The sequence below is a fragment of the Mobula birostris genome, chromosome 11 (assembly GCF_030028105.1).
Source record: "Mobula birostris isolate sMobBir1 chromosome 11, sMobBir1.hap1, whole genome shotgun sequence".
In the NCBI taxonomy this organism is placed as follows: Eukaryota; Metazoa; Chordata; class Chondrichthyes; order Myliobatiformes; family Myliobatidae; genus Mobula; species Mobula birostris.
In genome coordinates this window covers 34,692,926-34,714,180 of record NC_092380.1, presented here as the reverse complement: position 1 = coordinate 34,714,180, position 21,255 = coordinate 34,692,926, and the positions used below count along the sequence as shown (strand labels likewise).

General features: G+C 49.0%; 1 protein-coding gene across 1 annotated transcript in view; it reads left to right on the top strand.

Annotated features, from left to right (window-relative positions):
• The first annotated feature begins 300 nt into the window (after window positions 1–300).
• The window catches only part of LOC140204655 (serine/threonine-protein kinase BRSK2-like), a 273,144-nt gene continuing 252,189 nt past the window's right edge, over window positions 301–21,255 (top strand). The window contains 1 exon segment of the mRNA XM_072271351.1: window positions 301–447. Within this exon segment, the coding sequence (XP_072127452.1) occupies window positions 363–447 (85 nt within the window). The 5' untranslated portion in view covers window positions 301–362.

Sequence of the window (21,255 nt, the reverse complement as noted above, 5' to 3'; positions counted from 1 at the left end):
CTGAAGAATGAGAATAAGCAATCTTGAATCCTGGTTCTTGAATGCTCGGTATCCCCAGGAAGGCAAAGGGTTAAAAAGCGATTGGGTGTCACCGAGGGTTCCCGGATGGAGGCATTAAAAGAAAGGGAAGAGCAGGTCGGATGATGAGCTGAGAACAGAGGCTGGATCAGTCCGGAGACAGCGGAGAGGATGCTGCCGACCGGGGCACAGGATACTCTGCATCTCCTGTCTTACTAACCCGAGGGTCTTGGGGAGGGTGGGGGGAGGGTTGGGAGACAGGAATAAAAGAGGGCGGTTTTCAAACATAATTTCAAAACGTAAATTAGAACCCAAGAGCAAAAAAAGGAGGTTTAATCGAGACAATGTCAACATCCACAAAAGAGGCAGGCTGTGCACAATATGTGGGACCGTACCGGCTTGAGAAGACACTTGGAAAAGGACAGACAGGTTTGGAACCATTTTTTGAACAATCTATCTGATATTGTGCATCTGATGATGAAATGGGCGCTTCAATGCAAGCCACTGCCCCTTTGTGATCTGTGTCGGAGCCGGAAAAGACACAGACAATCAATTAATCTAAGGTTTTGCATAGCGGGTTTATTGTTTTGCACGTAAGATTTATTTACCGTTCTATCCTTGAGCGACAGGATGCGCTGGCCATTTCAGTCAAATGCCTTCTAAGACCAGGGGTAATTAATTAATTCATGTACAACATTGCGTTATTCTCAAGAATTGATTTGTAAAAAAGAAGCAACATAAAAGAGGTTGAATTTGAGCCTCGTTGTTTTAAATTCTGAGCGGTGACAGCCCAATACCGATTCATTCTGCAGGGCTGCCGTATAAAGGGAGCGTGCAGATTTTTAATTTGAACTTTAAGGGAATTCCGATTGAAATGTTCAGATGCATTGCATTTTTTTCGTGCATATTGTTAAATGCAAAATTTTCCTGGAAGTAAATCGTTGTGCATTTTGAACCTGCTACGCCGACCTAAGGATTTTTTTTTGTCTTGGATTACGTTAATAGCGAAGTAAATTGATTGATACAGTATATACTTAGATTTCCAAAAGCTTTATGTTCTCATTTTGGATATTTAATTGAATTTAATTTGGACTTGAATTTAATTTGAATTTAATCGATATTGGCTGTTTATAATCGAAAGTGTTTCAAACAAATGTAAATGTGTATAGACGGCAGCGGCGAGTTATAAATCCCTTATGTTGCCACAGAAAATGAATGCATATTACAGGTATACGTCATTTTGAGGAGAAGAAAAAAGATCATTTTTAAAGGTCCCGGGAAGTTAGTTTTTTTAAAAATTACATGCAAATGAAGCCTAGAATGGTTCGTGTGTTCAGTGGATTGCGTTTCATACTCGCCGTGTCTCAGTTGCTTGCATTGGGGTTTCTCGGTGCTGTTTGGAGGCAGTGAGAGAATTGATTCGGAAGTTGATTGCGGAGGGAAGCGCTTCCAGGCGCTGCGTTAACCGCAAGGGAATGCTTAGTGCAGTCTCCGTCCCCGGAACCTGGGCAAGTGACAGGCAGACCAGCGAAGACGTAATGCAAACCCGTGCTGCGGAACTATAAACCACGTAGGCACAATGGAGAGAGTCGCAAATAAATACAACTGTATTTATCGGTGCTGCTTTGGAGTGGGATCAATGGCATTTATCTGCATCGTAAGTTTCCATGATCGTTATAATAGTCCGTTACGTATACCTTATAAAATAATTGTGTGTGTGTGTTGTAATGCTGAGTCCAATGCAGTGTGGACAGGGTTGTATCCAGTGGGTATAGGAGTGTATATGCACTGTGGACAGTGCTGTATCCAAAGGGTATAGGAGTGTATATGCAGTATGGTCAGTGTACCTGGTGGGTATAGGAGTGTATATGCAGTGTGGACAGTGTACCCGGTGGGTATAGGAGTGTATATGCAGTGTGGACAGTGTTGTACCCGGTGGGTATAGGAGTGTATATGCAGTGTGGTAGGGTTGTACCCAATGGGTATAGGAGTGTATATGCACTGTGGACAGTGCTGTATCCAAAGGGTATAGGAGTGTATATGCAGTGTGGTCAGTGTTGTTCCCGGTGGGTATAGGAGTGTATATGCAATGTGGACAGTGTACCTGGTGGGTATAGGAGTGTATATGCAGTGTGGACAGTGTACCCGGTGGGTATAGGAGTGTATATGCAGTGTGGACAGTGTTGTTCCCGGTGGGTATAGGAGTGTATATGCAGTGTGGACAGTGTACCCGGTGGGTATAGGAGTGTATATGCAGTGTGGACAGTGTTGTACCTGGTGGGTATAGGAGTGTATATGCAGTGTGGTCAGTGTTGTTCCCGGTGGGTATAGGAGTGTATATGCAGTGTGGACAGTGTACCCGGTGGGTATAGGAGTGTATATGCAGTGTGGACAGTGTTGTACCCGGTGGGTATAGGAGTGTATATGCAGTGTGGACAGTGTACCTGGTGGGTATAGGAGTGTATATGCAATGTGGACAGTGTACCCGGTGGGTATAGGAGTGTATGTGCAGTGTGGACAGTGTTGTACCTGGTGGGTATAGGAGTGTATATGCAATGTGGTCAGTGTTGTACCCGGTGGGTATAGGAGTGTATATGCAGTGTGGACAGTGTACCTGGTGGGTATAGGAGTGTATATGCAGTGTGGACAGTGTACCCGGTGGGTATAGGAGTGTATATGCAGTGTGGTCAGTGTTGTACCCGGTGGGTATAGGAGTGTATATGCAATGTGGACAGTGTTGTACCCGGTGGGTATAGGAGTGTATACGCAATGTGGTCAGTGTTGTACCCGGTGGGTATAGGAGTGTATATGCAGTGTGGTCAGTGTTGTACCCGGTGGGTACAGGAGTGTATATGCAGTGTGGACAGTGTTGTACCCGGTGGGTATAGGAGTGTATATGCAGTGTGGACAGTGTACCCGGTGGGTATAGGAGTGTATATGCAGTATGGACAGTGTACCTGGTGGGTATAGGAGTGTATATGCAGTATGGTCAGTGTACCCGGTGGGTATAGGAGTGTATATGCAATGTGGACAGTGTTGTACCCGGTGGGTATAGGAGTGTATATACAGTGTGGACAGTGTACCCGGTGGGTATAGGAGTGTATATGCAGTGTGGACAGTGTACCGGTGGGTATAGGAGTGTATATGCAATGTGGTCAGGGTTGTACCCAGTGGGTATAGGAGTGTATATGCAATGTGGTCAGGGTTGTACCCGGTGGGTATAGGAGTGTATATGCAGTATGGTCAGTGTACCTGGTGGGTATAGGAGTGTATATGCAGTGTGGTCAGTGTACCTGGTGGGTATAGGAGTGTATATGCAGTGTGGACAGTGTACCGGTGGGTATAGGAGTGTATATGCAATGTGGTCAGGGTTGTACCCAGTGGGTATAGGAGTGTATATGCAATGTGGTCAGGGTTGTACCCGGTGGGTATAGGAGTGTATATGCAGTATGGTCAGTGTACCTGGTGGGTATAGGAGTGTATATGCAGTGTGGTCAGTGTACCTGGTGGGTATAGGAGTGTATATGCAGTGTGGACAGTGTACCCAGTGGGTATAGGAGTGTATATGCAGTGTGGTCAGTGTTGTACCTGGTGGGTATAGGAGTGTATATGCAGTGTGGTCAATGTTGTTCCCGGTGGGTATAGGAGTGTATATGCAGTGTGGTCAATGTTGTACCCGGTGGGTATAGGAGTGTATACGCAGTGTGGTAGGGTTGTACCCAGTGGGTATAGGAGTGTATATGCAGTGTGGACAGTGTACCCGGTGGGTATAGGAGTGTATATGCAGTGTGGTCAGTGTTGTACCCGGTGGGTATAGGAGTGTATATGCAGTGTGGACAGTGTACCCGGTGGGTATAGGAGTGTATATGCAGTGTGGACAGTGTACCCGGTGGGTATAGGAGTGTATATACAGTGTGGACAGTGTACCCGGTGGGTATAGGAGTGTATATGCAGTGTGGTCAGTGTTGTACCCGGTGGGTATAGGAGTGTATACGCAGTGTGGTCAGTGTACCCGGTGGGTATAGGAGTGTATATGCACTGTGGACAGTGCTGTATCCAAAGGGTATAGGAGTGTATATGCAGTGTGGACAGTGTTGTACCCGGTGGGTATAGGAGTGTATATGCAGTATGGACAGTGTACCCAGTGGGTATAGGAGTGTATATGCAGTGTGGTCAATGTTGTACCCGGTGGGTATAGGAGTATATATACAGTGTGGACAGTGTACCCGGTGGGTATAGGAGTGTATACGCAGTGTGGTCAGTGTTGTACCCGGTGGGTATAGGAGTGTATATGCAGTGTGGACAGTGTTGTTCCCGGTGGGTATAGGAGTGTATATACAGTGTGGACAGTGTTGTACCCGGTGGGTATAGGAGTGTATACGCAGTGTGGACAGTGTACCCGGTGGGTATAGGAGTGTATATGCAGTGTGGTCAGTGTTGTTCCCGGTGGGTATAGGAGTGTATATGCAGTGTGGTCAGTGTTGTACCCGGTGGGTATAGGAGTGTATACGCAGTGTGGTCAGTGTTGTACCTGGTGGGTATAGGAGTGTATGTGCAGTGTGGACAGTGTACCTGGTGGGTATAGGAGTGTATATGCAGTGTGGACAGTGTACCCGGTGGGTATAGGAGTGTATATGCAATGTGGTCAGTGTTGTTCCCGGTGGGTATAGGAGTGTATATGCAATGTGGTCAGTGTTGTTCCCGGTGGGTATAGGAGTGTATATGCAGTGTGGTCAGTGTTGTTCCCGGTGGGTATAGGAGTGTATATGCAGTGTGGACAGTGTACCCGGTGGGTATAGGAGTGTATATGCAGTGTGGACAGTGTACCCGGTGTGTATAGGAGTGTATATGCAGTGTGGACAGTGCTGTATCCAAAGGGTATAGGAGTGTATATGCAGTGTGGACAGTGTTGTACCCAGTGGGTATAGGAGTGTATATGCAGTGTGGACAGGGTTGTACCCAGTGGGTATAGGAGTGTGTATGCAGTGTGGTCAGTGTTGTGTCCAGTGGGTATAGGAGTGTATATGCAGTGTGGACAGGGTTGTACCCGGTGGGTATAGGAGTGTATATGCAGTGTGGTCAGGGTTGTATCCAGTGGGTATAGGAGTGTATATGCAGTGTGGTCAGGGTTGTACCCGGTGGGTATAGGAGTGTATATGCAGTGTGGTCAGTGTTGTTCCCGGTGGGTATAGGAGTATATATGCAGTGTGGTCAGGGTTGTACCCGGTGGGTATAGGAGTGTATACGCAGTGTGGTCAGTGTTGTACCCGGTGGGTATAGGAGTGTATATGCAGTGTGGACAGTGTACCCGGTGGGTATAGGAGTGTATATGCAGTGTGGTCAGTGTTGTACCCGGTGGGTATAGGAGTGTATATGCAGTGTGGACAGTGTTGTACCCGGTGGGTATAGGAGTGTATATGCAGTGTGGTCAATGTTGTTCCCGGTGGGTATAGGAGTGTATATGCAGTGTGGACAGTGTACCTGGTGGGTATAGGAGTGTATATGCAATGTGGTCAGTGTTGTTCCCGGTGGGTATAGGAGTGTATATGCAGTGTGGTCAGTGTAGCCGGTGGGTATAGGAGTGTATATGCAGTGTGGTCAGTGTTGTACCCGGTGGGTATAGGAGTGTATATGCAGTGTGGACAGTGTTGTACCCGGTGGGTATAGGAGTGTATATGCAGTGTGGTCAGGGTTGTACCCGGTGGGTATAGGAGTGTATATGCAGTGTGGACAGTGTTGTACCCGGTGGGTATAGGAGTATATATACAGTGTGGACAGTGTACCTGGTGGGTATAGGAGTGTATATGCAGTGTGGTCAGTGTTGTACCTGGTGGGTATAGGAGTGTATATGCAGTGTGGACAGTGTACCCAGTGGGTATAGGAGTGTATATGCAGTGTGGACAGTGTACCCAGTGGGTATAGGAGTGTATATGCAGTGTGGACAGTGTTGTACCCGGTGGGTATAGGAGTGTATATGCAGTGTGGTCAGGGTTGTACCCGGTGGGTATAGGAGTGTATATGCAGTGTGGTCAGGGTTGTACCCGGTGGGTATAGGAGTGTATATGCAGTGTGGACAGTGTTGTACCCGGTGGGTATAGGAGTATATATACAGTGTGGACAGTGTACCTGGTGGGTATAGGAGTGTATATGCAGTGTGGTCAGTGTTGTACCCGGTGGGTATAGGAGTGTATATGCAGTGTGGACAGTGTTGTACCCAGTGGGTATAGGAGTGTATATGCAGTGTGGACAGTGTTGTACCCGGTGGGTATAGGAGTGTATATGCAGTGTGGACAGTGTACCTGGTGGGTATAGGAGTGTATATGCAGTGTGGTCAGTGTTGTACCTGGTGGGTATAGGAGTGTATATGCAGTGTGGTCAGTGTTGTACCCGGTGGGTATAGGAGTGTATATGCAGTGTGGTCAGTGTTGTACCCGGTGGGTATAGGAGTGTATATGCAGTGTGGACAGTGTTGTACCCGGTGGGTATAGGAGTGTATATGCAATGTGGACAGTGTACCCGGTGGGTATAGGAGTGTATATACAGTGTGGTCAGTGTTGTACCTGGTGGGTATAGGAGTGTATACGCAGTGTGGTCAGTGTACCCGGTGGGTATAGGAGTGTATATGCAGTGTGGACAGTGTACCCGGTGGGTATAGGAGTGTATATGCAGTGTGGTCAATGTTGTACCCGGTGGGTATAGGAGTGTATATGCAATGTGGTCAGTGTACCTGGTGGGTATAGGAGTGTATATGCAGTGTGGACAGTGTACCTGGTGGGTATAGGAGTGTATATGCAGTGTGGACAGTGTACCTGGTGGGTATAGGAGTGTATATGCAGTGTGGTCAGGGTTGTACCCGGTGGGTATAGGAGTGTATATGCAGTGTGGTCAGGGTTGTACCCGGTGGGTATAGGAGTGTATATGCAGTGTGGACAGTGTTGTACCCGGTGGGTATAGGAGTGTATATGCAGTGTGGACAGTGTACCCGGTGGGTATAGGAGTGTATATGCAGTATGGTCAGTGTTGTACCCGGTGGGTATAGGAGTGTATATGCAGTATGGTCAGTGTTGTACCCGGTGGGTATAGGAGTGTATATGCAGTGTGGACAGTGTACCCGGTGGGTATAGGAGTGTATATGCAGTGTGGTCAATGTTGTACCCGGTGGGTATAGGAGTGTATATGCAGTGTGGACAGTGTACCCGGTGGGTATAGGAGTGTATATGCAGTGTGGACAGTGTTGTTCCTGGTGGGTATAGGAGTGTATATGCAGTGTGGACAGTGTTCCCGGTGTGTATAGGAGTGTATATGCAGTGTGGTCAGTGTTGTACCTGGTGGGTATAGGAGTGTATATGCAGTGTGGTCAGTGTTGTTCCCGGTGGGTATAGGAGTGTATATGCAGTGTGGACAGTGTTGTTCCTGGTGGGTATAGGAGTGTATATGCAGTGTGGTCAGTGTTGTACCCGGTGGGTATAGGAGTGTATATGCAGTGTGGACAGTGTACCCGGTGGGTATAGGAGTGTATATACAGTGTGGTCAGTGTTGTACCCGGTGGGTATAGGAGTGTATATGCAGTATGGACAGTGTACCCAGTGGGTATAGGAGTGTATATGCAGTGTGGTCAGTGTACCCGGTGTGTATAGGAGTGTATATGCAATGTGGTCAGTGTTGTTCCCGGTGGGTATAGGAGTGTATATGCAGTGTGGTCAGGGTTGTACCCGGTGGGTATAGGAGTGTATATGCAGTGTGGTCAGTGTTGTACCCAGTGGGTATAGGAGTGTATATGCAGTGTGGACAGTGTACCCGGTGGGTATAGGAGTGTATATGCAGTGTGGACAGTGTTGTACCCGGTGGGTATAGGAGTGTATATGCAGTGTGGACAGTGTTGTACCCGGTGGGTATAGGAGTGTATATGCAGTGTGGTCAATGTTGTACCCGGTGGGTATAGGAGTGTATATGCAGTGTGGACAGTGTTGTACCCGGTGGGTATAGGAGTGTATATGCAGTGTGGACAGTGTACCTGGTGGGTATAGGAGTGTATATGCAGTGTGGACAGTGTACCCGGTGGGTATAGGAGTGTATATGCAGTGTGGTCAGTGTTGTACCCGGTGGGTATAGGAGTGTATATGCAGTGTGGACAGTGTTGTACCCGGTGGGTATAGGAGTGTATATGCAGTGTGGTCAGTGTTGTACCCGGTGGGTATAGGAGTGTATATGCAGTGTGGACAGTGTACCCGGTGGGTATAGGAGTGTATATGCAGTGTGGACAGTGTACCCGGTGGGTATAGGAGTGTATATGCAGTGTGGACAGTGTACCCGGTGGGTATAGGAGTGTATATGCAGTGTGGACAGTGTACCCGGTGGGTATAGGAGTGTATATGCAGTGTGGTCAGGGTTGTACCCGGTGGGTATAGGAGTGTATATGCAGTGTGGACAGTGTTGTACCCGGTGGGTATAGGAGTGTATATGCAGTATGGTCAGTGTTGTACCCGGTGGGTATAGGAGTGTATATGCAGTGTGGTCACTGTTGTTCCCGGTGGGTATAGGAGTGTATATGCAGTGTGGACAGTGTTGTTCCCGGTGGGTATAGGAGTGTATATGCAGTATGGTCAGTGTACCTGGTGGGTATAGGAGTGTATATGCAGTGTGGACAGTGTACCTGGTGGGTATAGGAGTGTATATGCAGTATGGTCAGTGTTGTACCCGGTGGGTATAGGAGTGTATATGCAGTGTGGACAGTGTACCCGGTGGGTATAGGAGTGTATATGCAGTGTGGTCAGTGTTGTACCCGGTGGGTATAGGAGTGTATATGCAGTATGGTCAGTGTTGTACCCGGTGGGTATAGGAGTGTATATGCAGTATGGTCAGTGTTGTACCCAGTGGGTATAGGAGTGTATATGCAGTGTGGACAGTGTACCCGGTGGGTATAGGAGTGTATATGCAGTGTGGTCAGTGTTGTTCCCGGTGGGTATAGGAGTGTATATGCAGTGTGGACAGTGTACCCGGTGGGTATAGGAGTGTATATGCAGTGTGGACAGTGTACCCGGTGGGTATAGGAGTGTATATGCAGTGTGGACAGTGTTGTACCTGGTGGGTATAGGAGTGTATATGCAGTGTGGACAGTGTACCCGGTGGGTATAGGAGTGTATATGCAGTATGGACAGTGTTGTACCCGGTGGGTATAGGAGTGTATATGCAATGTGGTCAGTGTTGTACCCGGTGGGTATAGGAGTGTATATGCAGTGTGGACAGTGTACCCGGTGGGTATAGGAGTGTATATGCAGTGTGGACAGTGTACCCGGTGGGTATAGGAGTGTATATGCAGTGTGGTCAGGGTTGTACCCGGTGGGTATAGGAGTGTATATGCAGTGTGGACAGTGTTGTACCCGGTGGGTATAGGAGTGTATATGCAGTGTGGACAGTGTACCCGGTGGGTATAGGAGTGTATATGCAGTATGGACAGTGTACCCGGTGGGTATAGGAGTGTATATGCAGTGTGGTCAGTGTACCCGGTGGGTATAGGAGTGTATATGCAATGTGGTCAGTGTTGTACCCGGTGGGTATAGGAGTGTATATGCAGTGTGGTCAGTGTTGTACCCGGTGGGTATAGGAGTGTATATGCAGTGTGGACAGTGTACCTGGTGGGTATAGGAGTGTATATGCAGTGTGGTCAGTGTTGTTCCCGGTGTGTATAGGAGTGTATATGCAGTGTGGTCAGTGTACCTGGTGGGTATAGGAGTGTATATGCAGTGTGGACAGTGTACCTGGTGGGTATAGGAGTGTATATGCAGTGTGGACAGTGTACCCGGTGGGTATAGGAGTGTATATGCAGTGTGGTCAGTGTTGTACCCGGTGGGTATAGGAGTGTATATGCAGTGTGGACAGTGTTGTACCCGGTGGGTATAGGAGTGTATATGCAGTGTGGTCAGTGTTGTACCCGGTGTGTATAGGAGTGTATATGCAGTGTGGACAGTGTTCCCGGTGGGTATAGGAGTGTATATACAGTGTTGACAGTGTACCTGGTGGGTATAGGAGTGTATATGCAGTGTGGTCAGTGTTGTACCCGGTGGGTATAGGAGTGTATATGCAGTGTGGACAGTGTACCCGGTGGGTATAGGAGTGTATATGCAGTGTGGTCAGTGTTGTTCCCGGTGGGTATAGGAGTGTATATGCAGTGTGGTCAGTGTTGAACCCGGTGGGTATAGGAGTGTATATGCAGTGTGGACAGTGTACCCGGTGGGTATAGGAGTGTATATGCAGTGTGGTCAGTGTTGTACCCGGTGGGTATAGGAGTGTATGTGCAGTGTGGTCAGTGTTGTACCCGGTGGGTATAGGAGTGTATATGCAATGTGGACAGTGTACCTGGTGGGTATAGGAGTGTATATGCAGTGTGGTAGGGTTGTACCCGGTGGGTATAGGAGTGTATATGCAGTGTGGACAGTGTACCCGGTGGGTATAGGAGTGTATATGCAGTGTGGTCAATGTTGTACCCGGTGGGTATAGGAGTGTATATGCAGTGTGGTCAGTGTTGTACCCGGTGGGTATAGGAGTGTATATGCAGTGTGGACAGTGTACCCGGTGGGTATAGGAGTGTATATGCAGTGTGGACAGTGTACCCAGTGGGTATAGGAGTGTATATGCAGTGTGGACAGTGTTGTACCCGGTGGGTATAGGAGTGTATATGCAGTGTGGTCAGTGTACCCGGTGGGTATAGGAGTGTATATGCAGTGTGGACAGTGTTGTACCTGGTGGGTATAGGAGTGTATATGCAGTGTGGACAGTGTACCCGGTGGGTATAGGAGTGTATATGCAGTATGGTCAGGGTTGTACCCGGTGGGTATAGGAGTGTATATGCAGTGTGGACAGTGTTGTACCCGGTGGGTATAGGAGTGTATATGCAGTATGGTCAGGGTTGTACCCGGTGGGTATAGGAGTGTATATGCAGTGTGGTCAGTGTACCTGGTGGGTATAGGAGTGTATGTGCAGTGTGGTCAGTGTTGTACCCGGTGGGTATAGGAGTGTATATGCAGTGTGGACAGTGTACCCGGTGGGTATAGGAGTGTATATGCAGTGTGGACAGTGTACCCGGTGGGTATAGGAGTGTATATGCAGTATGGACAGTGTTCCCGGTGGGTATAGGAGTGTATATGCAGTGTGGTCAGTGTTGTACCCGGTGGGTATAGGAGTGTATATGCAATGTGGACAGTGTACCCGGTGGGTATAGGAGTGTATATACAGTGTGGTCAGTGTTGTACCTGGTGGGTATAGGAGTGTATACGCAGTGTGGTCAGTGTACCCGGTGGGTATAGGAGTGTATATGCAGTGTGGACAGTGTACCCGGTGGGTATAGGAGTGTATATGCAGTGTGGTCAGTGTTGAACCCGGTGGGTATAGGAGTGTATATGCAGTGTGGACAGTGTACCCGGTGGGTATAGGAGTGTATATGCAGTGTGGTCAGTGTTGTACCCGGTGGGTATAGGAGTGTATATGCAGTGTGGTCAGTGTTGTACCCGGTGGGTATAGGAGTGTATATGCAGTGTGGACAGTGTTGTACCCGGTGGGTATAGGAGTGTATATGCAGTGTGGTCAATGTTGTTCCCGGTGGGTATAGGAGTGTATATGCAGTGTGGACAGTGTACCTGGTGGGTATAGGAGTGTATATGCAATGTGGTCAGTGTTGTTCCCGGTGGGTATAGGAGTGTATATGCAGTGTGGTCAGTGTAGCCGGTGGGTATAGGAGTGTATATGCAGTGTGGTCAGTGTTGTACCCGGTGGGTATAGGAGTGTATATGCAGTGTGGACAGTGTTGTACCCGGTGGGTATAGGAGTGTATATGCAGTGTGGTCAGGGTTGTACCCGGTGGGTATAGGAGTGTATATGCAGTGTGGACAGTGTTGTACCCGGTGGGTATAGGAGTATATATACAGTGTGGACAGTGTACCTGGTGGGTATAGGAGTGTATATGCAGTGTGGTCAGTGTTGTACCTGGTGGGTATAGGAGTGTATATGCAGTGTGGACAGTGTACCCAGTGGGTATAGGAGTGTATATGCAGTGTGGACAGTGTACCCAGTGGGTATAGGAGTGTATATGCAGTGTGGACAGTGTTGTACCCGGTGGGTATAGGAGTGTATATGCAGTGTGGTCAGGGTTGTACCCGGTGGGTATAGGAGTGTATATGCAGTGTGGTCAGGGTTGTACCCGGTGGGTATAGGAGTGTATATGCAGTGTGGACAGTGTTGTACCCGGTGGGTATAGGAGTATATATACAGTGTGGACAGTGTACCTGGTGGGTATAGGAGTGTATATGCAGTGTGGTCAGTGTTGTACCCGGTGGGTATAGGAGTGTATATGCAGTGTGGACAGTGTTGTACCCAGTGGGTATAGGAGTGTATATGCAGTGTGGACAGTGTTGTACCCGGTGGGTATAGGAGTGTATATGCAGTGTGGACAGTGTACCTGGTGGGTATAGGAGTGTATATGCAGTGTGGTCAGTGTTGTACCTGGTGGGTATAGGAGTGTATATGCAGTGTGGTCAGTGTTGTACCCGGTGGGTATAGGAGTGTATATGCAGTGTGGTCAGTGTTGTACCCGGTGGGTATAGGAGTGTATATGCAGTGTGGACAGTGTTGTACCCGGTGGGTATAGGAGTGTATATGCAATGTGGACAGTGTACCCGGTGGGTATAGGAGTGTATATACAGTGTGGTCAGTGTTGTACCTGGTGGGTATAGGAGTGTATACGCAGTGTGGTCAGTGTACCCGGTGGGTATAGGAGTGTATATGCAGTGTGGACAGTGTACCCGGTGGGTATAGGAGTGTATATGCAGTGTGGTCAATGTTGTACCCGGTGGGTATAGGAGTGTATATGCAATGTGGTCAGTGTACCTGGTGGGTATAGGAGTGTATATGCAGTGTGGACAGTGTACCTGGTGGGTATAGGAGTGTATATGCAGTGTGGACAGTGTACCTGGTGGGTATAGGAGTGTATATGCAGTGTGGTCAGGGTTGTACCCGGTGGGTATAGGAGTGTATATGCAGTGTGGTCAGGGTTGTACCCGGTGGGTATAGGAGTGTATATGCAGTGTGGACAGTGTTGTACCCGGTGGGTATAGGAGTGTATATGCAGTGTGGACAGTGTACCCGGTGGGTATAGGAGTGTATATGCAGTATGGTCAGTGTTGTACCCGGTGGGTATAGGAGTGTATATGCAGTATGGTCAGTGTTGTACCCGGTGGGTATAGGAGTGTATATGCAGTGTGGACAGTGTACCCGGTGGGTATAGGAGTGTATATGCAGTGTGGTCAATGTTGTACCCGGTGGGTATAGGAGTGTATATGCAGTGTGGACAGTGTACCCGGTGGGTATAGGAGTGTATATGCAGTGTGGACAGTGTTGTTCCTGGTGGGTATAGGAGTGTATATGCAGTGTGGACAGTGTTCCCGGTGTGTATAGGAGTGTATATGCAGTGTGGTCAGTGTTGTACCTGGTGGGTATAGGAGTGTATATGCAGTGTGGTCAGTGTTGTTCCCGGTGGGTATAGGAGTGTATATGCAGTGTGGACAGTGTTGTTCCTGGTGGGTATAGGAGTGTATATGCAGTGTGGTCAGTGTTGTACCCGGTGGGTATAGGAGTGTATATGCAGTGTGGACAGTGTACCCGGTGGGTATAGGAGTGTATATACAGTGTGGTCAGTGTTGTACCCGGTGGGTATAGGAGTGTATATGCAGTATGGACAGTGTACCCAGTGGGTATAGGAGTGTATATGCAGTGTGGTCAGTGTACCCGGTGTGTATAGGAGTGTATATGCAATGTGGTCAGTGTTGTTCCCGGTGGGTATAGGAGTGTATATGCAGTGTGGTCAGGGTTGTACCCGGTGGGTATAGGAGTGTATATGCAGTGTGGTCAGTGTTGTACCCAGTGGGTATAGGAGTGTATATGCAGTGTGGACAGTGTACCCGGTGGGTATAGGAGTGTATATGCAGTGTGGACAGTGTTGTACCCGGTGGGTATAGGAGTGTATATGCAGTGTGGACAGTGTTGTACCCGGTGGGTATAGGAGTGTATATGCAGTGTGGTCAATGTTGTACCCGGTGGGTATAGGAGTGTATATGCAGTGTGGACAGTGTTGTACCCGGTGGGTATAGGAGTGTATATGCAGTGTGGACAGTGTACCTGGTGGGTATAGGAGTGTATATGCAGTGTGGACAGTGTACCCGGTGGGTATAGGAGTGTATATGCAGTGTGGTCAGTGTTGTACCCGGTGGGTATAGGAGTGTATATGCAGTGTGGACAGTGTTGTACCCGGTGGGTATAGGAGTGTATATGCAGTGTGGTCAGTGTTGTACCCGGTGGGTATAGGAGTGTATATGCAGTGTGGACAGTGTACCCGGTGGGTATAGGAGTGTATATGCAGTGTGGACAGTGTACCCGGTGGGTATAGGAGTGTATATGCAGTGTGGACAGTGTACCCGGTGGGTATAGGAGTGTATATGCAGTGTGGACAGTGTACCCGGTGGGTATAGGAGTGTATATGCAGTGTGGTCAGGGTTGTACCCGGTGGGTATAGGAGTGTATATGCAGTGTGGACAGTGTTGTACCCGGTGGGTATAGGAGTGTATATGCAGTATGGTCAGTGTTGTACCCGGTGGGTATAGGAGTGTATATGCAGTGTGGTCACTGTTGTTCCCGGTGGGTATAGGAGTGTATATGCAGTGTGGACAGTGTTGTTCCCGGTGGGTATAGGAGTGTATATGCAGTATGGTCAGTGTACCTGGTGGGTATAGGAGTGTATATGCAGTGTGGACAGTGTACCTGGTGGGTATAGGAGTGTATATGCAGTATGGTCAGTGTTGTACCCGGTGGGTATAGGAGTGTATATGCAGTGTGGACAGTGTACCCGGTGGGTATAGGAGTGTATATGCAGTGTGGTCAGTGTTGTACCCGGTGGGTATAGGAGTGTATATGCAGTATGGTCAGTGTTGTACCCGGTGGGTATAGGAGTGTATATGCAGTATGGTCAGTGTTGTACCCAGTGGGTATAGGAGTGTATATGCAGTGTGGACAGTGTACCCGGTGGGTATAGGAGTGTATATGCAGTGTGGTCAGTGTTGTTCCCGGTGGGTATAGGAGTGTATATGCAGTGTGGACAGTGTACCCGGTGGGTATAGGAGTGTATATGCAGTGTGGACAGTGTACCCGGTGGGTATAGGAGTGTATATGCAGTGTGGACAGTGTTGTACCTGGTGGGTATAGGAGTGTATATGCAGTGTGGACAGTGTACCCGGTGGGTATAGGAGTGTATATGCAGTATGGACAGTGTTGTACCCGGTGGGTATAGGAGTGTATATGCAATGTGGTCAGTGTTGTACCCGGTGGGTATAGGAGTGTATATGCAGTGTGGACAGTGTACCCGGTGGGTATAGGAGTGTATATGCAGTGTGGACAGTGTACCCGGTGGGTATAGGAGTGTATATGCAGTGTGGTCAGGGTTGTACCCGGTGGGTATAGGAGTGTATATGCAGTGTGGACAGTGTTGTACCCGGTGGGTATAGGAGTGTATATGCAGTGTGGACAGTGTACCCGGTGGGTATAGGAGTGTATATGCAGTATGGACAGTGTACCCGGTGGGTATAGGAGTGTATATGCAGTGTGGTCAGTGTACCCGGTGGGTATAGGAGTGTATATGCAATGTGGTCAGTGTTGTACCCGGTGGGTATAGGAGTGTATATGCAGTGTGGTCAGTGTTGTACCCGGTGGGTATAGGAGTGTATATGCAGTGTGGACAGTGTACCTGGTGGGTATAGGAGTGTATATGCAGTGTGGTCAGTGTTGTTCCCGGTGTGTATAGGAGTGTATATGCAGTGTGGTCAGTGTACCTGGTGGGTATAGGAGTGTATATGCAGTGTGGACAGTGTACCTGGTGGGTATAGGAGTGTATATGCAGTGTGGACAGTGTACCCGGTGGGTATAGGAGTGTATATGCAGTGTGGTCAGTGTTGTACCCGGTGGGTATAGGAGTGTATATGCAGTGTGGACAGTGTTGTACCCGGTGGGTATAGGAGTGTATATGCAGTGTGGTCAGTGTTGTACCCGGTGTGTATAGGAGTGTATATGCAGTGTGGACAGTGTTCCCGGTGGGTATAGGAGTGTATATACAGTGTTGACAGTGTACCTGGTGGGTATAGGAGTGTATATGCAGTGTGGTCAGTGTTGTACCCGGTGGGTATAGGAGTGTATATGCAGTGTGGACAGTGTACCCGGTGGGTATAGGAGTGTATATGCAGTGTGGTCAGTGTTGTTCCCGGTGGGTATAGGAGTGTATATGCAGTGTGGTCAGTGTTGAACCCGGTGGGTATAGGAGTGTATATGCAGTGTGGACAGTGTACCCGGTGGGTATAGGAGTGTATATGCAGTGTGGTCAGTGTTGTACCCGGTGGGTATAGGAGTGTATGTGCAGTGTGGTCAGTGTTGTACCCGGTGGGTATAGGAGTGTATATGCAATGTGGACAGTGTACCTGGTGGGTATAGGAGTGTATATGCAGTGTGGTAGGGTTGTACCCGGTGGGTATAGGAGTGTATATGCAGTGTGGACAGTGTACCCGGTGGGTATAGGAGTGTATATGCAGTGTGGTCAATGTTGTACCCGGTGGGTATAGGAGTGTATATGCAGTGTGGTCAGTGTTGTACCCGGTGGGTATAGGAGTGTATATGCAGTGTGGACAGTGTACCCGGTGGGTATAGGAGTGTATATGCAGTGTGGACAGTGTACCCAGTGGGTATAGGAGTGTATATGCAGTGTGGACAGTGTTGTACCCGGTGGGTATAGGAGTGTATATGCAGTGTGGTCAGTGTACCCGGTGGGTATAGGAGTGTATATGCAGTGTGGACAGTGTTGTACCTGGTGGGTATAGGAGTGTATATGCAGTGTGGACAGTGTACCCGGTGGGTATAGGAGTGTATATGCAGTATGGTCAGGGTTGTACCCGGTGGGTATAGGAGTGTATATGCAGTGTGGACAGTGTTGTACCCGGTGGGTATAGGAGTGTATATGCAGTATGGTCAGGGTTGTACCCGGTGGGTATAGGAGTGTATATGCAGTGTGGTCAGTGTACCTGGTGGGTATAGGAGTGTATGTGCAGTGTGGTCAGTGTTGTACCCGGTGGGTATAGGAGTGTATATGCAGTGTGGACAGTGTACCCGGTGGGTATAGGAGTGTATATGCAGTGTGGACAGTGTACCCGGTGGGTATAGGAGTGTATATGCAGTATGGACAGTGTTCCCGGTGGGTATAGGAGTGTATATGCAGTGTGGTCAGTGTTGTACCCGGTGGGTATAGGAGTGTATATGCAATGTGGACAGTGTACCCGGTGGGTATAGGAGTGTATATACAGTGTGGTCAGTGTTGTACCTGGTGGGTATAGGAGTGTATACGCAGTGTGGTCAGTGTACCCGGTGGGTATAGGAGTGTATATGCAGTGTGGACAGTGTACCCGGTGGGTATAGGAGTGTATATGCAGTGTGGTCAGTGTTGAACCCGGTGGGTATAGGAGTGTATATGCAGTGTGGACAGTGTACCCGGTGGGTATAGGAGTGTATATGCAGTGTGGTCAGTGTTGTACCCGGTGGGTATAGGAGTGTATATGCAGTGTGGACAGTGTTGTACCCGGTGGGTATAGGAGTGTATATGCAGTGTGGACAGTGTACCCGGTGGGTATAGGAGTGTATATGCAGTGTGGTCAGTGTACCTGGTGGGTATAGGAGTGTATATGCAATGTGGTCAGTGTTGTACCCGGTGGGTATAGGAGTGTATATGCAGTGTGGACAGTGTACCCGGTGGGTATAGGAGTGTATATGCAGTGTGGTCAGTGTTGTACCCGGTGGGTATAGGAGTGTATATGCAGTGTGGACAGTGTACCTGGTGGGTATAGGAGTGTATATGCAGTGTGGACAGTGTACCCGGTGGGTATAGGAGTATATATGCAGTGTGGTCAGGTTTGTACCCAGTGGGTATAGGAGTGTATATGCAGTGTGGACAGTGTACCCGGTGGGTATAGGAGTGTATATGCAGTGTGGACAGTGTACCCGGTGGGTATAGGAGTGTATATGCAGTGTGGTCAGTGTTGTACCCGGTGGGTATAGGAGTGTATATGCAGTGTGGTCAGTGTTGTACCCGGTGGGTATAGGAGTGTATACGCAGTGTGGTCAGTGTTGTACCCGGTGGGTATAGGAGTGTATATGCAGTGTGGACAGTGTACCCGGTGGGTATAGGAGTGTATATGCAGTGTGGACAGTGTACCTGGTGGGTATAGGAGTGTATATGCAGTGTGGACAGTGTACCCGGTGGGTATAGGAGTGTATATGCAGTGTGGTCAGTGTACCTGGTGGGTATAGGAGTGTATATGCAATGTGGTCAGTGTTGTACCCGGTGGGTATAGGAGTGTATATGCAGTGTGGACAGTGTACCCGGTGGGTATAGGAGTGTATATACAGTGTGGACAGTGTTGTTCCCGGTGGGTATAGGAGTGTATATACAGTGTGGTCAGTGTTGTACCCGGTGGGTATAGGAGTGTATATGCAGTGTGGTCAGTGTTGTTCCCGGTGGGTATAGGAGTGTATACGCAGTGTGGTCAGTGTACCCGGTGGGTATAGGAGTGTATATGCAGTGTGGTCAATGTTGTACCCGGTGGGTATAGGAGTGTATACGCAGTGTGGACAGTGTACCCGGTGGGTATAGGAGTGTATATGCAGTGTGGTCAGTGTTGTACCCGGTGGGTATAGGAGTGTATATGCAGTGTGGACAGTGTTGTACCCGGTGGGTATAGGAGTGTATATGCAGTGTGGTCAGTGTTGTACCCGGTGGGTATAGGAGTGTATATGCAGTGTGGACAGTGTACCCGGTGGGTATAGGAGTGTATATGCAGTGTGGACAGTGTACCCGGTGGGTATAGGAGTGTATATGCAGTGTGGACAGTGTACCCGGTGGGTATAGGAGTGTATATGCAGTGTGGACAGTGTACCCGGTGGGTATAGGAGTGTATATGCAGTGTGGTAGGGTTGTACCCAGTGGGTATAAGAGTGTATATGCAGTGTGGACAGTGTACCTGGTGGGTATAGGAGTGTATGTGCAGTGTGGACAGTGTTGTACCCGGTGGGTATAGGAGTGTATATGCAGTGTGGTCAGGGTTGTTCCCGGTGGGTATAGGAGTGTATATGCAGTGTGGTCAGTGTTGTACCCGGTGGGTATAGGAGTGTATATGCAGTGTGGACAGTGTACCTGGTGGGTATAGGAGTGTATATGCAGTGTGGACAGTGTACCTGGTGGGTATAGGAGTGTATATGCAGTGTGGTCAGTGTACCTGGTGGGTATAGGAGTGTATATGCAGTGTGGTCAGTGTTGTTCCCGGTGGGTATAGGAGTGTATATGCAGTGTGGTCAGTGTTGTACCCGGTGGGTATAGGAGTGTATATGCAGTGTGGACAGTGTACCCGGTGGGTATAGGAGTGTATATGCAGTGTGGACAGTGTACCTGGTGGGTATAGGAGTGTATATGCAGTGTGGACAGTGTTGTACCTGGTGGGTATAGGAGTGTATATGCAGTGTGGTCAGTGTTGTACCCGGTGGGTATAGGAGTGTATGTGCAGTGTGGACAGTGTACCTGGTGGGTATAGGAGTGTATATGCAGTGTGGACAGTGTACCCGGTGGGTATAGGAGTATATATGCAGTGTGGACAGTGTACCCGGTGGGTATAGGAGTGTATATGCAGTGTGGTCAGGGTTGTACCCGGTGGGTATAGGAGTGTATATGCAGTGTGGACAGTGTACCTGGTGGGTATAGGAGTGTATATGCAGTGTGGTCAGTGTTGTACCCGGTGGGTATAGGAGTGTATGTGCAGTGTGGACAGTGTACCCGGTGGGTATAGGAGTGTATGTGCAGTGTGGTCAGTGTTGTACCCGGTGGGTATAGGAGTGTATATGCAGTGTGGACAGTGTACCCGGTGTGTATAGGAGTGTATATGCAGTGTGGACAGTGCTGTATCCAAAGGGTATAGGAGTGTATATGCAGTGTGGACAGTGTACCCGGTGGGTATAGGAGTGTATATGCAGTGTGGTCAGTGTTGTACCCGGTGGGTATAGGAGTGTATATGCAGTGTGGTCAGTGTTGTTCCCGGTGGGTATAGGAGTGTATATGCAGTGTGGTCAGTGTACCCGGTGGGTATAGGAGTGTATATGCAGTGTGGTCAGTGTACCCGGTGGGTATAGGAGTGTATATGCAGTGTGGTCAGTGTACCCGGTGGGTATAGGAGTGTATATGCAGTGTGGTCAGTGTTGTACCCGGTGGGTATAGGAGTGTATATGCAGTGTGGTCAGTGTTGTTCCCGGTGGGTATAGGAGTGTATATGCAGTGTGGTCAGTGTACCCGGTGGGTATAGGAGTGTATATGCAGTGTGGTCAGGGTTGTACCCGGTGGGTATAGGAGTGTATATGCAGTGTGGTCAGTGTTGTACCCGGTGGGTATAGGAGTGTATATGCAATGTGGTCAGTGTTGTACCCGGTGGGTATAGGAGTGTATATGCAGTGTGGTCAGTGTTGTACCCGGTGGGTATAGGAGTGTATATGCAGTGTGGACAGTGTACCCAGTGGGTATAGGAGTGTATATGCAGTGTGGTAGGGTTGTACCCAGTGGGTATAAGAGTGTATATGCAGTGTGGACAGTGTACCTGGTGGGTATAGGAGTGTATATGCAGTGTGGACAGTGTACCTGGTGGGTATAGGAGTGTATGTGCAGTGTGGTCAGTGTTGTACCCGGTGGGTATAGGAGTGTATATGCAGTGTGGTCAGTGTTGTACCCGGTGGGTATAGGAGTGTATACGCAGTGTGGACAGTGTTCCTGGTGGGTATAGGAGTGTATATGCAGTGTGGACAGTGTACCTGGTGGGTATAGGAGTGTATATGCAGTGTGGACAGTGTACCTGGTGGGTATAGGAGTGTATGTGCAGTGTGGTCAGTGTTGTACCCGGTGGGTATAGGAGTGTATATGCAGTGTGGTCAGTGTTGTACCCGGTGGGTATAGGAGTGTATATGCAGTGTGGACAGTGTACCCGGTGGGTATAGGAGTGTATGTGCAGTGTGGTCAGTGTTGTACCCGGTGGGTATAGGAGTGTACATGCAGTGTGGTCAGGGTTGTACCCGGTGGGTATAGGAGTGTATGTGCAGTGTGGACAGGGTTGTACCCGGTGGGTATAG